General features: G+C 43.5%; 2 protein-coding genes across 3 annotated transcripts; both read right to left on the bottom strand.

Moving 5' to 3' along the window:
- Positions 1 to 9,162, bottom strand: rpgrip1 (RPGR interacting protein 1). Its single transcript, XM_070855234.1, has 30 exons — positions 9,075 to 9,162; positions 8,918 to 8,971; positions 8,210 to 8,327; positions 7,809 to 8,014; positions 7,336 to 7,438; positions 7,101 to 7,241; positions 6,865 to 6,970; positions 6,737 to 6,760; positions 6,473 to 6,619; positions 6,312 to 6,385; positions 6,006 to 6,226; positions 5,713 to 5,813; positions 5,524 to 5,574; positions 5,267 to 5,446; positions 5,003 to 5,120; positions 4,693 to 4,856; positions 4,261 to 4,606; positions 3,911 to 4,077; positions 3,506 to 3,738; positions 3,240 to 3,355; positions 2,795 to 2,988; positions 2,529 to 2,585; positions 2,225 to 2,400; positions 1,957 to 2,038; positions 1,723 to 1,789; positions 1,443 to 1,534; positions 1,069 to 1,258; positions 883 to 967; positions 628 to 755; positions 1 to 384 (listed from the first exon to the last, which is right to left on the bottom strand). Exons 1-30 carry the CDS (start codon positions 9,160 to 9,162, stop codon positions 98 to 100), a joined length of 4,116 nt encoding a protein of 1,371 aa, XP_070711335.1. The 3' UTR covers positions 1 to 97.
- Positions 9,163 to 10,412: 1,250 nt separating this feature from the next.
- Positions 10,413 to 14,588, bottom strand: LOC139222755 (E3 ubiquitin-protein ligase TRIM39-like). Of its 2 annotated transcripts, none has more exons than XM_070854604.1 (8): positions 14,477 to 14,588; positions 13,315 to 13,887; positions 13,132 to 13,227; positions 12,193 to 12,426; positions 11,927 to 12,074; positions 11,766 to 11,792; positions 11,294 to 11,439; positions 10,413 to 11,171 (listed from the first exon to the last, which is right to left on the bottom strand). In XM_070854604.1, the coding sequence occupies exons 2-8, from the start codon at positions 13,882 to 13,884 to the stop codon at positions 10,740 to 10,742; spliced, it is 1,653 nt and encodes a 550-aa protein (XP_070710705.1). In that variant the 5' UTR covers positions 13,885 to 13,887; positions 14,477 to 14,588; the 3' UTR covers positions 10,413 to 10,739. The 2 variants fall into 2 exon arrangements, with proteins under 2 accessions (XP_070710705.1, XP_070710706.1); XM_070854605.1 differs by having other exon boundaries at positions 13,132 to 13,221.
- Between the last annotated feature and the right edge of the window lie 973 nt (positions 14,589 to 15,561).

Genomic DNA, 15,561 nt, shown 5'->3' with positions numbered 1-15,561 from the left:
CTTTATTTCGTTGCTTTTGAAAATGATGAGCTACAAACAGAGCAAACACCTGTTTCACACAGAACACAACCTCCTCGTTCATCTCATGCTAACGTTTTCAGTCTAAGTCACTGTCATCATCATCATCATCTCTCATTTGTGCCGGATCTTTTTCTTCTTCCTTCTCCTCCTCCTCCTTTTCCTCCTCCTTCTCGTCTTCTTCCTTCTCGTCCTTCTCCTCCTCTTCCTCCTCCTCCTCCTCTTCTTCTTCCTCATCTGTCTCGTCTTCTTTCTTGCTCTCGCTTTTCTGGTGAAACTCCTGGTATATGCCGGTCAAAGCTTTTGCTGCTTCCAGAGACACTTTCAGATATCCTATCGCCTCCTTGTCTTCGTCCACACTCACGACTGGAGCAAACACAGACACAAGGGCAGACAGACTGTAAGAACACTCTGTGTTTCACACATAACCCGACAAAAGGTGTAAAAAGCGTCATCCACTGCCTGAATGTGAAGGAGGGCAACAAGAAACGTTCATAATATTGTACAGAATGATTTTAAGTCTTGGTATTTGTGTATGACACTCCATATAACAAACACAACATAGTTTTCACAAAATCACAAACACTGTAACGCAAATACAACACCCACTGTCTATTTGGCGGTCGATGACATCATTTCCTGTGAGGAGCAGCTCCTGCAGGTCCAGAAAAGCGTGTCCGACATCCACACACTCCTCGTCATCATCCATTGGCTCACTGACCACTGTGAACTTTAACCTTACCATGACACAAAGACATAAAGGCACATATTTTGTGGTTTGGGTGTAGAATGCAGAGACATAAACTGATGTATTCACTCATACTTTAACAGGTAAAATGGCAGAAAAAACACTAATGACCCCACCTGCCCTGGTTGGGATCACTGCCCTCCAACATGGTGTAAAGATACTGTCTGAGTGGAGCCGAGTGGGAACCATCCACATAAATCACTGAGAGAGACCAACAGAGAGATTAGGGGTTTGGAGACGAGGTTTGAAATGAAAACTTACCAGAAACAAGCCGATATGAATCAGAGCTCGCCCACTCTCACCTCGGGTGAAGTTGTAATGAACTTCTTCCCCCTTTACGGGCTTGCGGAGGGACATGGGTGTCTCTGTGGTCTCCATCGGGACCCCCAGCAGCCGATATTCCACATAGACGCGCTGCACTGACTTTTCCATCGCCACATGGGACGACGGTTCAAATGTCAGGGACAGGATCTCCACTCTCAGCTTGTCTCCCTGAATCACAGTGACGTTCTGTTCAGTTCATGAAACGCTGAACTCATGAAGAACGCAGACACCCAGCTGACACATTTCTCTATTTATGTCAGTACCAGATCCACAGATGCACAAGTAACAGCAGAAAGTGAATTCTCTTTCATTCATACATCCTCTCCTGCTCACACATTTACTTCATACATACCTTCCTCATTTTTCGCTTTGGTGGCATGATGATAATGTCACTTTGGGAGGAACTTGACTCTGAATCTTGGGCTTCACCGTCTCCTGCAGCGACTGTAGAATACAAAAAAATAACAATTTGAGAATAATTTAAAGCTCATAGTCTGTATAATAAAGGTTTTGTGGTCAAATGGGTTGTTATATAATCAGTGCATGATTAAAAAAGAATGAGGCTTCAAACTGCCCAAAGAGACTCAAAGCAAGCAGGTGTTTAGGCCTTTTGTGTGTATATGAATAGTTACCACTCTCACTGCTCTCCTCTTCCTCCTCCTCTTCTACCATTGACACCTGATCCGCAGAGGGAAGGTCCTGAGAGAAAGAAACCAGATATGAGCTCATTCACCAGTTGGTGATCAGTTGGTTTCTTCTAATCTGAATTACTCTCGTTTGTCCTTCCACAGCTTTTGACATGTATTTCTATGACTGCTCCAGATGTTGTTTTAAGGCCTGTTTAGAGCGCCAGAACGAGCTCCTACCTGCGTCCTGACATCACTTCCTGGCGAGCTTCTCCTCGACAGTGTGGCAGGTGACTGTCTAGAGGATGTTCCACCTGAAGATCTGAAACAAGATTTAATATTTTTTCATGTCCTAATTTATTTTGAAATGATTTTTGGTAGAGGTGAAAATTAGGACCATGCAAAGAAAGCACAGCTTGATTTGAAATTTCAGAGGGACAAGAATCGTTTCCAACAACTAAAATCTGTTTACATCTGTGGTGATTATTAGCTCTACACAAATCCTTACTTCCTTGATGGCAAATTAGAGGGCGTGGTCAGTCTGGGCTCAGGCGTCAGGTGGCGTGTGCCCTGGTAAAGGTCAGGTGACCTCTTGGTGGATCTCTTCCTGTCTGTAGACTGATGAGAGGCCAGTGGCTTGTGAGAGGTGGGCTGCTGTGGTCGAATATTCTGTGGGCTTTTCTGTTTGACAGGCGTAGGCTGAGGCTGCTGCTGGAAACAGACGAATATACAGGAAAACAAGTATACTTGAGTTTGTATACTTGTCATAAACACATAGTTCAGCAGTGAATTTTTTTGGTTTAAAACCTTACCCAGGCTTTATTCTCTTTCCGCGCCTCTTTGGTTTCTCGTGGCTCAAGTAGCTGAGTCTGTAGTATAGATACAGAAGAACAGTAAGTGTCTTTGAACACACCATACATTTTAGCTTCTGCACATTGATTTCTGAGGGGTTCGTTATCCAAAGCCCTACAATATGATGGTGCATCTTATATGCATACACTTCTTTTTGGAAACAAATATACATATAATAGATGTACAGCTCCTAAACCTCTTGACATATTAGAATGAATGATTTTACCTTCATTCTAGGCTTGGCTATTGGCCTCTGTGACACAGCCTCCTCCCTCCTCCGCTCCTCCCTCTCAGTGCTCTCCATCGCTCTGTCCTGTCGTTCCTGTCTATCCACTGATGGCTGGAGGGGGTACTTCCATTTTATCATGACCCTAGCCATCCCCCGAGGTCTACCAGCTGGATCCCTCAGCACATAGTCACCTGGCAGCACAGAGAGAAACACTGCTGACCAGGTAGTTTGGGTCCAGCCACATTACTTCTTGACCTGAATCTTTTAATATTTTGTAGAATACATATTATCAGGTCGGATATCTAAAGAGGTACAGAGGGAACATGCCATAATTGTGTGAAACTTTCGACATGTGATGTAACTTTGAAAGCGTCCACCTTTATCTAAATGAATGCTTCTTCTAAGAGGGGACACAGATGTAAAAAGGGATTGTTTCACCCACCTCTGATCTCCCTGCCTGTTGCCAGGGCTCGCAGTGGGATGGGGGTCTTGGCCAGATAGGCTGGCGGTATCTGGTCATCACTGTCATCAAACACATACACCCACAAACTGCTGGACCTGGGAAAAAGTGGCATTGAATGTTGTGAATATTTTGCAAACACGGGGATTAATCTAAACAACTAACTACTAACACACTACAACACAATCAAGACAAAAAACTCTTAAAAATGTGAGACGGTTTTGTTTTCTGTTTCCAGACTATAATACCTCAGATAGTGCAACACATCAGTTGTTACTGCTAGTGGGTAGCTGGTGGTATCATTGAACACAGGGTCAGCAGTGTTCTGGACTGTTTGAGAGACGTGTGGCGGCAGGTCGTAGAACCTGTATGTCAGGTAGGCATCAGGATGAAGTCCAGGCCAGCGAGAGCTAAGACCAACACAACGTTCCAACATAACGACCAGCTCATTGGGGATCCCTCCACCGTAGTCATGTAGCTCCTGTGATTTGGGTGAACAGAGCCTTTAATGATATAAATTCTCACTGAATTCTAGAATTTATATGCAGTATGTTCCCTCTTTACACATATTCATCATACATATTGTGTAGTATAGGCTGAGCCGTGCTTATTTACACTGCAGGCATATTATTTCAAAATATGATCTCTTTTACCGCATGACCAGCATCTTGCCAGCCGAGAGAGATGTGCACAGGACTCCTCTGTTTGGCTGCTCTCCTGTCAGCTCCTCTCTCCACCACAGTGTCTACAGGACAGGGCTCTGCAGGATTAAACAGGCGCACCCAGAAATCCACGACACCAACAATTTCACCTGCGGAGCCTTGGAGGGAGACAGACAGATGTTTAGACATGAGTAGGTTCTTACAGTAATTATCATATGAATGGAGATTACCACACACGGAGCATTATGTAATAAACATCATATGCTAACAGAGTGTGTGCAGGAAAAGAAGCATTAACTCCAGTTAATTAACCCAGTTACTTTGTCTTTATATAACATCACCTGTGATATTGACACGTCCATCAATACGCTGCTCTCTCCTTTCCATGGCGCCCATGAGGGACATCTGCCCACTTCCATGTGTCATAAACCTGACCCCTCCCAACGCCTGGTGGAGCTCCAGCCTGACCCTTGACCCCTGACCTCCCAACCGGCCCAGATCCCGGGCTGTTAGAGGGTAGCGGGATGTGAAGCTGTATTTGGGTTGGCTGCCTGACACCAGAGGAGTGGAGTGCACCTCAAAGTTCAAGAGGCTGTAGGTGCAGAAGGTTACAATGTCCTCACCCCTGACCGCTCCTGGACGGATGCTGCCCATAGTACGAAGCCCTGCAGGGGTGAAGGTGGCGGTCTGGAGATGCAAAAAACCCCCAAAAAACAACATGACTTTAAATGAAAAAACATTAAATTCAGGCACAATGTCTGACTCTTTCTGACCTTGAGGTGGATCTCCAACAGTGACTCCCCTGGCCTCAGCTGAGAAAAGGACGTGTCTTCCTCAGTGGGCTCTCCCACCTCCTGGTCCCCAGCTGGCCAGGTGTACTGTATTGGTATGGCTTGTTTGCAGTTCTTGGGGTTGTATGCAAACTCTTTCAACTGAGCTTTAGACAAAAATGAGTTTTTTCCGATATGTTAGCAAATCAATTCCTGCACATCAATTGATCAGTGAAAAACAACACACACATCACTGATTATGAACTGTGCTGGGTTCTCTTGCCTCTGCTGTTAATACAGAAAGTGTTCATACCTTGTAAGGAGTTGATCTGAAGAGCTCTTTTTGATAGAAGTTTGTCTTTCTCTGCCGCCCTGCTCCTGCTCTCCTCCCTCTCGCTCTCCATCCTCTGGTTGACTGTGTTCAACTCGTCCTTTGGGGGAAGACAAATTTGGTTAAAAAGGGACGAGAGGAATTTACAGACAGCTGAGAATGCCATTCACAGGAGTACCAATGCAGATTGCAGTTTGGTGATGTGAACATGTACTTGACGAGTGTGAAGTGTGAATGCGTGTGTACCTGCAGGTCTTTATTGATGCAGTGCTCCAGCTGTAGAAGGTTTCTGGTTTTCTGTAATTCCAGCACAGTCTCAGCATGTGACGCCTGGATGTTCACTAGCTCACGGGGGGAATCTTCCACCTTCCTGTCAGTCAAGAGGAAATGTAGTCCTGCCCTGCTCTCCTGCTGCATCCTAAATGCCTAAAGAGGGAAAGCATGCAACAAGGTTTAGGAGCAATTTATTTAGTCTTTTAAAGCGGGAAAAAAAGTGTGCAAACCTTAATCTGCAAAAGAGTTTCACTGAGCTCCTCAACACTCATGTCAAACTCCTGGAAGAGAAAAGAGAGAGATGATGAAAACTGTGTGAGGAAATGGGCTAAAAACAGGATAACACACCAAAACCAAGCAAGAGACTGATGTGTGAAACAGCTGCTCTGCAGAATATACATTAGTCCTTCATCTCTGACCTTGGTGACAGAGTCCAGCCTTTCCTGCAAAGCAGAAACCTGCTCTTTGTACCGGAGAACCTCCCGTTCCAGATGTTTGTCTCGCGTCTTCACAGGAAACTCTAAACCAAACAACACAGGGCACATAAATGAGTAAACAGGACTGTAAAATGAGGCACACTTTCAGTTTGTTACTGGATAATCTCCTCTCGCTGCTGAGTGAGTGTTTCAGATGTTAGTTAATTCAGAGATAAATAAAACTAACTCCAGATCAGATTTGTTTCTTCTCACTTCCAACATGCTGAGACTCCTACCTCCCTCTCGCTCCCTCTGCTCCGCTGACATCTCTCTCTCTCGTCTGAGTTTCTCGTTCTCCAGCTCCAGCCTGCTTCTCTCCCCTCTCTCTGATTGCAGCATCTCCTCCAGCCTCTGGATGTCCACCCTGTAGATATTTTCTCCCTGTTTGTCCCTCTTCTGCTCCACCTCTCTATGTTTTTCCACCCGGCCATCGTGGCTGCTTTGCACAGATAAGGTTCTAGGACAGAAGAAAAGGTTCAAACTTCCTAGTCAGTGTATTCCATTACAGCTTAGAGATTGTTTTGCATGTCCTGGAACCTGACCTGTCTAGCAGAGTGTCATAGTTTTTCTTTATCAGATCTCTCTCTCCCTCCAGGTCTGATATCCTCTCCTTTAGCTGAAAGACAAAGAATATTTAAAAAGTGACATCATGATACCACTTTGTCTACTTAGTGCGGACTTGCAGGCATAGTTGATGCGGCACCTTGTCCAGGCTCTGTAGGGACAGTGTAGAGGTGGTAAGCCGTCCCTCTAGTGTGAGAGCCTTCTGTCTCTCCTGCTTCAGCTGCTCAGTCAGCTCCTCCACTTTCACCAGAAGAGCTCTCTGACTTTCTCTCAGCGACCTCTGACTCTGGAGTGAAAACATCACACACTCAGAGTTACTATGAATGCTCCTTAATTTCTGAGTAGAGTATCAGACTACTTATTTGAAGTGCTCATCTGGGTTTTTGTGTATCGGGGCATTTACCTCCTCCAGCTGATTCTCATACACCTGGAAGGAAGGGAAAAAGACAAAAAGGAAGATATACCTTTTGAGGAGTAGAATTATGGGACCAGAAGAAATTAATGGTTTATAGAGAAATAAGGTCATCAAACCTCTTGCAGGTTTTTGAACTTCTCCTGGGTGACCCTCAGGGCTGTGCTCTTTTCTGAAAGCTGCTTTTGTAGGCGGATAAGATCCACGTTCTCTCTAATAGTTAATCTGACAGAGAGGCAACGTGTTACAACAGTAGATGAACACAAAAAAATGCAATGTACCCTCCCACCAGGTGCAGTAGTGGCAGTAATATTAGTATAAGTCATATGAATGGTTTTATTTCTGCTGTAGCCACCTGTGTCTGTCAGCCTGCTGCTTCTTCATCTCTTTCACAGTTCCCTCGATCTCCTTTTCTTTCTCTCTCAGTGTGTCTCGGAGTGCTTGGGCAGTCAGCTCCAGCTCGGCAACCCTCACCTGCTCTGTGACACTGGACCTGCTGGGAGGGAGAGATGAGGAGGGGGAGAGCGAGGTCATGGTGGAGTCACAAAGGGGTTTGAGAGTCAGGGTGCATGAATGCCTCACACACTTACAATCGCTCCATCTCTGCCCGGGTGTCTTCCAACGTGCTGGTGTAGCGGGGCGGGGCAGTCTGGGCTGCCCTCCTGACGCCACCCTCCACTTCCATACTTCTAGCTGACAAGAAGAAAAGGGGTAAGGTTACATTTATTTCTAATTTATTTTTCAACATTAGATTTATTCATTATTTTGTTTTTTTCTTCCCACATGCTCCTCCATAGCTACATATCACCTTCTCTCCCTTTCTATATCTCAGCTTATAGACACACACACACACACACACACACGCACCTGATCAACACAGCACCTAACAACTTAAGTCACCTGGCTCTTTTGTGTTCTGGCTAGACTTTTATTAATTGTTCTGTATTTATTTGTTTTCCCCATGTTTTTTTCTGAAAATGCTCTGTCATTTTTCCTGCGATGTAAAAAAGACATGGATGAGGAAGAAGCATCCATTAATGTGCAACATTTTTTACAGACACACCTTTACTGAACTTGTATGGCATACGTCCCCCAAGGTCCATAATGTGCTGCTTGGCAAGGCTGAGTTTGTTTTGTAGCACCCCTTTCTGGCTCTCCAGCATGGCCACACGGGCCTCCAGCTCCTGCATGGTCTCCTCCATGTCCTTCTCCTTCACAGCACTGGAGCCAGGACGGGCCTGACGAAGACGCATCATTCTGGTGGACATCCTGAGGCAAGAAGAAGGAGGTTAAATCAGCGTTATCATCATATATCTCTGTAAGTCACATTCAAGGGCTGCAATAGAGAGGACTGTCTCCGCTATTCTGTGATGCCACAAGGATGTGCACAATCCTGCCCAAACTTGTGGTGCCAGGCACAGTTGTTGGGCTATGTGTCAACGCATCTGTGTTAATGAGCGTTACCTGCGCAGCCTCTGCTCCTGTGTGCGCGTGTGTTGTCGTAGCATACTGTTTTCCTCTTGTAGTCTGAGACATAGGTCCTCCAGGTGCTCTCTGGGAAACCTAAACAGGCGCTGAAGATCTGCTCAAGGCAGAGACAAACAGAGAGAGAGAGATGATAATATAATAAAAATATAACAAAAAAAACACCCTGAATTTGATTAAGTAACAGACACAGAGAAACTCTCATATTCACTTGGGCAAAAAGGATCTCCTCACGAGAGCCCACCTCTCACCAACACAAAACAGCCCGTGGAGTTTAGGGAATAGAGTTTTTGTCATTGTTTTTTTTTTTGTACATATAAGTCAACCTTGCACGTCGACAAATATACATTTGATCTGTAAATAATGCATCACACTTTGCTATCATAACCTGGCTATATATTTTAAATCATTCGGTAAAGACTTTAAGTATTTGGTTATCTTGATTAATTTCTAACTCTGTGCTTTTCTACCATGTCCTTTATTCCTTGATGCTATGAATTGTACCTCTTTCTTTATCTTTTTAGCAAATTCAACTGAACTGAAGGAGAGAGAAAAATAGAGAGAGAGAGAGAGAGAGAGAGAGAGAGAAAGATATAATAGTTTATATATCAGCAGGAAAGGTATTTTTGTATGCTTTGGATTGAAAGTCTGAGGAAGTGAGGTCAAATCTGAAAGGATGACCTTTACCTTTTGTCTTCATGACATGATGCTTCTTCCATGGCTTCACATCACGAAGGGAATCTGGGAAGAACAGCATGAAGGTGACATACAAACAGGTTTCATCAGGACTTAATGGAACTGTTAAAGTACACCCAGATGATGACGTAGGAGTACACAAACAAACCTGGGACAGTTGGCATTAGTCCCCCCCTCACCAGTCCCACATCTCTGACTGGGAGATCCCCAGCGGTCTCATCGACCACTGGCGACATCACTCCTCTCCACTCAGACTCAGTCAATCAGAAAGCTCCAGTCTCTGAAAAGTCACAACAGGTGAGGTTACAAACTAGAATGTGGACTAAAGATGGTTAAATGAGACGTTCTCACGACTGCAGCAGAAAACTCTCCGCTTTCTAGTTTTTACTATTATGTGAATGACCTCAAAGCTCTGCAGACATTGTGTATAATCTGCTCGAGCCCGGAGAAGCTGTCATCCACAACAGTTTTAGCTTCACTATACATTTTGAATGATGGAAAATTAAGGAAAATTCATGAAAATGACTTTTTGTTTTAAGGTCTACATTGCTGCACAATTAGTAACAAACACCGCGAATCTGGTGGGACAGCAGTTTGATAGTCCATGTTGGATAGTGCACATTGCATGTTGATGTCCTACAGTGACAGACATCAACATTTAAAACTGTAATAACAAAATATTTGACTTACCCTTGTCTGTTGGAGGTTTAGCTCTGGTAAAGAACTGTGTGGTGTTCTGGCTGTAGCCTGGTGTTCAGTGTAACCAAAAGGCTCTCTGTACGTGTGTGTGTGTCTCCGCCCTGTTCTTGGATATCAGTTTTAATCCCTCTTCATCCCTCCCTCCTTCCCAACCACTTGTAGCTCTCTGTTTAGAACTAAAGATGTTTTCTCATTGAAATTCTTTCAGGGTGTCATAACACTGTTAAACGATTGCTTACAGTGAATGTGTGTATGCGTGCATGTATTTAATTGAGTGACATACCTGTGAGTGTATGGTATGTGTGTATAATGCCTCTGCCCAAGACTCAACCCTCAGTGGTCCATCTGCCTTGCGGCTAATCCCATCTCTGTGCTAATCTGATTAGCAACCGTCAAATAGTACAATGTAAGACTTGGTCTGAGGTCAGTTTTGTGGTTAGTGTGGAATGACTGAGGATAGTTTATTTTTGGAGTGAGGCAGGTCTAAGACCTGTGGTGTAGGTATTAGCTTTTAAGAGTCATGAGTGAAGGGAAGAAGAAAAAGGAGGAGGAGAAGGAGGAGGAGGAGGAGGAGAGGTAAAAATATCCAACAGATAAAACACTTTAAAGTTTATGCCACGGGGATGGATCGAGACAGCATATTTTGTTCCACTGGTGGCCTCAATTAGAAGTAAAAAACAAGTAAATAAAAAAACACAGCAAAAGTACCCTCTTGGATGCCCCTATGGTAGATAAAACATGATAAAGTGCACTCTACAGTAAAAGTTGTGAAGCAAAACCACAAGTGTTTGAGGTGACTCATGAGACATTTATTATGCAGTAGGTACAGTTTCACTCTAAAAGTACCTATTTGTGATCTGAAATTAAGACCATTTATAATTCCAGATGAATTGTTGGCAGAACAAACCACATTACTGTATTGTTTGCTACTATAGTTACTATAGTTCCAATATTTAGACTTTAACAGAAAAGTGTACTTATGTATATTTGTTCTTTCTGACTGATTCATTTCAGTTTACACACTGCATCGTTACACTGTAGTTAAAATGTCAAGACAGACAGTTTTATGCTCTTTAGAATAAAACACGATCACATGCTGTGAATGGACATCATATCATATTGTAATGTCATCTAAATCCACACCTTCTTTGACCCCACTGACAGGACGGATGATGAGTGGTGATTTATTGCTGCCACTGTCATTCATATCGGGGTTAAAAAAGGGAAACATGGTTTCTGTGAATTGGAAGTGCGTAAAGGAGTAAATGTGTGTCTTGGCCTCTGCATCATAAAACGACACCGTCCCATCCTCGTAATCCAGAAACATCCCAACAACTTGCAGCCTCTGAGAGAGATGCAGCAGCTCTGCCTGTCCTGCACATGCCCGATACTCACTGCCCTTCCTTAAACATATAGTCCAATAACCGTCCTCTGGACTCAGCGTGACCACACCCTTCCTGTTGATCGACTGTCGAGCCACACCCAAATCCCACACTGTTTTGTCTCCCACCTCGACCTCCCAGTAGTGCCTCCCAGTGGTGAAACCCTGTTGTAGCAAGAGAGGCTCAGGTCACCAGGACTGTTCACTGTTCTGTTTCTCAGAGAATTAAACAAAAAGAAACAACATCCCTACAGTGATAAACACATACACACCACATCTTTATTTACCCTAGTGGAGAGGACACATGGCGCCGTGTCAAACCGCTCCGGTATGTTTGCCAGGTTCTGTTCAACATCTCCATCCCAGACCTGTCTCCCATCCTCTGACAGAGCCAGCCAAGGGTTGGCTGTCCTGGGGTCCAGATGAACATCAGCTGGTAGACAGACAGTTTATATGGAACTTTAACTTCATGTAAACTGTTAAAATTGCCTTGTGGATGTTTCAGGCAGAGGCTGCCTGCCATGACTCCTCTTGTTGGGATGTTCTTGTTGTGCTGGTTGCAGTCACCTGCAATTAACCCCATCTGTGTATACTGAAATATTTTGAAATTGCTGGAATATATGCTAAAGCAGAGCATCTTGCCTGAAACATCTCAGTGGCAATATTAAAAGCCTAATCAGAGTGCTGTCCTTGTCTCTATTTTCAGTCACTACATTAAAGACCCATCACCCATTCTTCAAGGCGTAAGTCCAACTTCACCTGCATACTGCAGCATCTTCTCGTGCTCTGCAAGAACATATGATTGAAAAAGAAAACAAATAATACTGATATGTTCAATCAGTGATTATTACATTAAATGTAAGCTGCTGTTTTGTCCCACAATTAAGTGATGCTGACAAACAAACTTTTTAGAGGCTGACCTTGAATGGAAAGTTTCTTCAAAGCCGACTGAAGCTGCTGTTCGGTGTTGGCCACCGCCCTCCTCACTGCCCACAAACATGTGTCTGAGTAGACGGTGATGTCAGAGCAGGCTTTGGTAGATGGAGGACAACTCAGAACTGGAAACCTCTGACACATAATGAGAGAGAAATGGGTTTATGGGTCTCCAACATGTCTGTTTCTGCTGTGGATTTCTCACTGTGTGACAATCAAATATTAAACATCTTGCTGTGAGACGCGTCCTGACCTGCAGAAGATGGAGGTGGTCTTCAGTGAGAGAAAGCTGCTCCATCTCACTTCTCTTCCTCTCCAGCTCAGTGATTTCCAGCTCCAGCTGTGTGATGAACCTCTCCGCCCTCCTCTCCGCTGCTGCCTGCTCCCTCTGGATCATCTCCACCAGCCCAGCCTGACTCTTCTCCATGGAACGAAACAGAGCAGAAAAGACCTCCATGCTTTCCATGATGTCCTTATTTGAGTTTTCCTGGAGCCATTGAACAACAGAAAAAAAAAGAAACGATTGTTCAAAGTCCCCCTCAAAAAATGTGTTCTGCTTATTGTTACTTCACCTGGATGCTTGAGCCTCTCTGTGCAGAATAACATACAGTTTGTCTGTTTTCACATTCATCAGCTAAAAAAGTCCCTCAGCATGCACCTGAAATCTGACTTTAACACATATATGTACAAGCTTAATTCTGTGACATCACAATTAGTGTGGATGTCAATCATGGGCCTGTTTACACTAGTGTGATGCAGAAACCTGAGACCTCCAGGGCACACAGAGTAAGAACAGACATTTGATCTTGTGTCCAGCAGTTTAACTTTTAAATGGTAAAAATATTTGCATATTCATAGATTCTGGATTTTGTTAATGAGGGAGGAGATGTAGATGTAGAGTTTTGACAATGCAAGTGAATTTATTTTTGCTGGGAAAAAAACATCAGACACAAATTGTTACTGAAGAATATATTATATATATATATATATTGTATTTTCATATGTCTAAAAACTATAGAATCCAAGCAGAATAGATATATTAATGTGTGCTTTTCAACGTTTTGGAACTATTACTGTTATAGTACAATTTTTTACTTTAGGTAAAAGGTAAAAGGCTCAAACCTTTTTTTTCATTTTCATATTTTCATGTTATTCATATAGGGAAAGTGTCTACGATCTTATGTCAACTCACTTTGCTGAGCTCCACAGAGTGTTTGATCTCCTCCACTTTCTGCAGTTTGTCCTGGATCATCTGCTCAACATCAGCCTCGATCCTTTTCATCTGAGCCTCAAGATCAGAACAGGAGCTAAAACCAAGACTGAAATCAAAGCCCAGGGGCTTATGATGATGATGAGGAGGAGTTTAGGGCCTCACCTTCTTCTCCTGACTCTCTCGCTCCACAGGGACAGTGTCGTGACAGCGGTGGTCGGTCTCGGTGCACAGCACACACACACACCTCTGGTCGCTCCTGCAGAACAGCTCCAGGAGTCTTTGGTGCCTTTTACACATCCGGTTCTCCAGCGTTGCCACAGGTTCAATCAGCTTGTGAATCTTCAAGGTAGCAACTCTCAGGTGTGGCTCCAGGTGACTCTCACAGTAAGAGGTGAGACACACAAGGCAGGACTTCAGTGCCTTGGTTTGCTTCCTTACACACACATCACAGTATATGGATTTTCCTGCCTTCCACATGGTGTCACTCTGCCTTCTCGCTCGGATCTGCTCCGACATCTCCTTAGCAAAAGAGTTGGCACAAAGCTCTGGACGGGCCTCAAAGACTGTCTCACATTTGGGACAGCTGATGGCGAGGTTGTCATCCCACTGTGATGTGATGCAGGGAAGGCAGAAGCTGTGACCGCAGGGGATGGAAACAGGCTCAGAGAAAACATCCTGACAGATGCAACACTGAAACTGCACCTCTGACAAGAGAACGCTGGGGGAGGCCATGACCTCAGAAATAAAGAAAGAAGATCCAAAGAGTTAAATGATTACAGAGAAATTAATCATTTACATTCTGAGTCACAGAGGAAATGTGTTTGGGTAACACTGATCACCTAAAAAATAAGGACATTTACAAAACCTACAGCGAAGGCTTCAGGTGCATCAGTCTTCACTATCTTTAATGCAGTTACTATCAGTACTTTTAGAATTTCTAGAAATTTCTGAACCTCCTTATCATTGCTTTTAGCAATTCAAAGAAGCATACGGCCAAAGTCCAGCGACATGATCACATGACTCAGCCTCTCGCTCTCTCTGTAAGCTTAGGTTAACACATGAATTGAATACAACCATTAAAAGCCCAAGACTAACATGCAAGCTCCCTTCAATCAAGTGTAATTCATCATTCTGCAAGTGCTGTAACATATCACACTCTCATAATTCACAGAACACCCCATCAGGAGACAAAGACTAGTGGACTGAATTTTAAGTCCCTGTCATATCCCATTTACCTGCCTGGCACAAGATAAAGCACAAGCATCAATGAAGTGATTGTAACTATTTAATCAAAATGCTAACAATTAACTTGTCTTGGTCTTACCTTGTGCTGAATGTGAAACGTGACCTCTGAGGTAGCAAAGGCAAACACTGGCACTGCGGTTGGGAAGCCAAAGTCCTTCCCGTTTCACTGTTACCACTCCCTCTGGGACTTTTTATCCTTCAGCGCTTTTCAACCACCATGTTGTTCCAGGGTGGGAGGAGTAAGGTCCAGATCAGGTGCCTTACCAGGTTTGTCTTGTGTAGTATTTCTTTGTTTTGTATCGTATAATAGTATTGTATTTGTATTGGACTGAGCAACAATACAACAATGCAGTACTTATAATAAAGCCCAATGACATTCATCACTTCACCAGTCTTGGGGTTTTTATTTCAAATGGGCAGAAACATACAAAGTTCACTCGCACACATCATTTTAAGATGATATGATGACTGCTATGTAGTGTATAGTAGTAGTAGTGCCAATTAAAGGTGTCATGCTGTGTAGATGTGGGATATTGAGATGTCATACTTTAAGAAATTCACCAAATAGGTCAGTTTCACTGGAATCTGATGAAACTGATTTCCAAACAATTTTCCCCATTCACCTCAAGAAAAGCAGTTGAAAATGATAAAATTAACTTGGATCCCCATTAGCTGCCACTGGGGTAGGAGCTACTCCTCCTGGGGTCCATACACACAAAAAACATGTAAAATAAGACATATGACACACGTAAAAAATCTCAATTAGAACACCTTGAAAAAAGGCAGCACTACCAAAACAATGTTGTTGTGTTGTAGATTCATTCTGCTCCATTTCATCTCATCCTTCCTTCACAGGTCTCATGTTTCGACAGATTTAAACTTAAGGGCTAAAATATGTGGAGACAATCCGTTTTGTCTGAAGAGCTAGATTAAAAAAAAAAAAAACATACACACACACAAAAAATAACAAAATGTTACTACGAAATTGGAGATTACTGACTTGAAAGTGAACACAAATTAGTTCCTGTAGGACACTGAAAAAATTTACTGAAGCAGCAGTTAGTCTTACCTCCAGCAATGCAGTCCTAATGTCTGAGACTGACAGCTGAGAAAGTGACCTTAACCTTATGTTCATTCCAATGACATAATCTGTTGAACATAAAT

This window comes from Pempheris klunzingeri, chromosome 23 (genome assembly GCF_042242105.1).
Source record: "Pempheris klunzingeri isolate RE-2024b chromosome 23, fPemKlu1.hap1, whole genome shotgun sequence".
Taxonomy (NCBI): domain Eukaryota; kingdom Metazoa; phylum Chordata; class Actinopteri; order Acropomatiformes; family Pempheridae; genus Pempheris; species Pempheris klunzingeri.
This window is presented reverse-complemented; position numbering and strand designations above follow the sequence as displayed.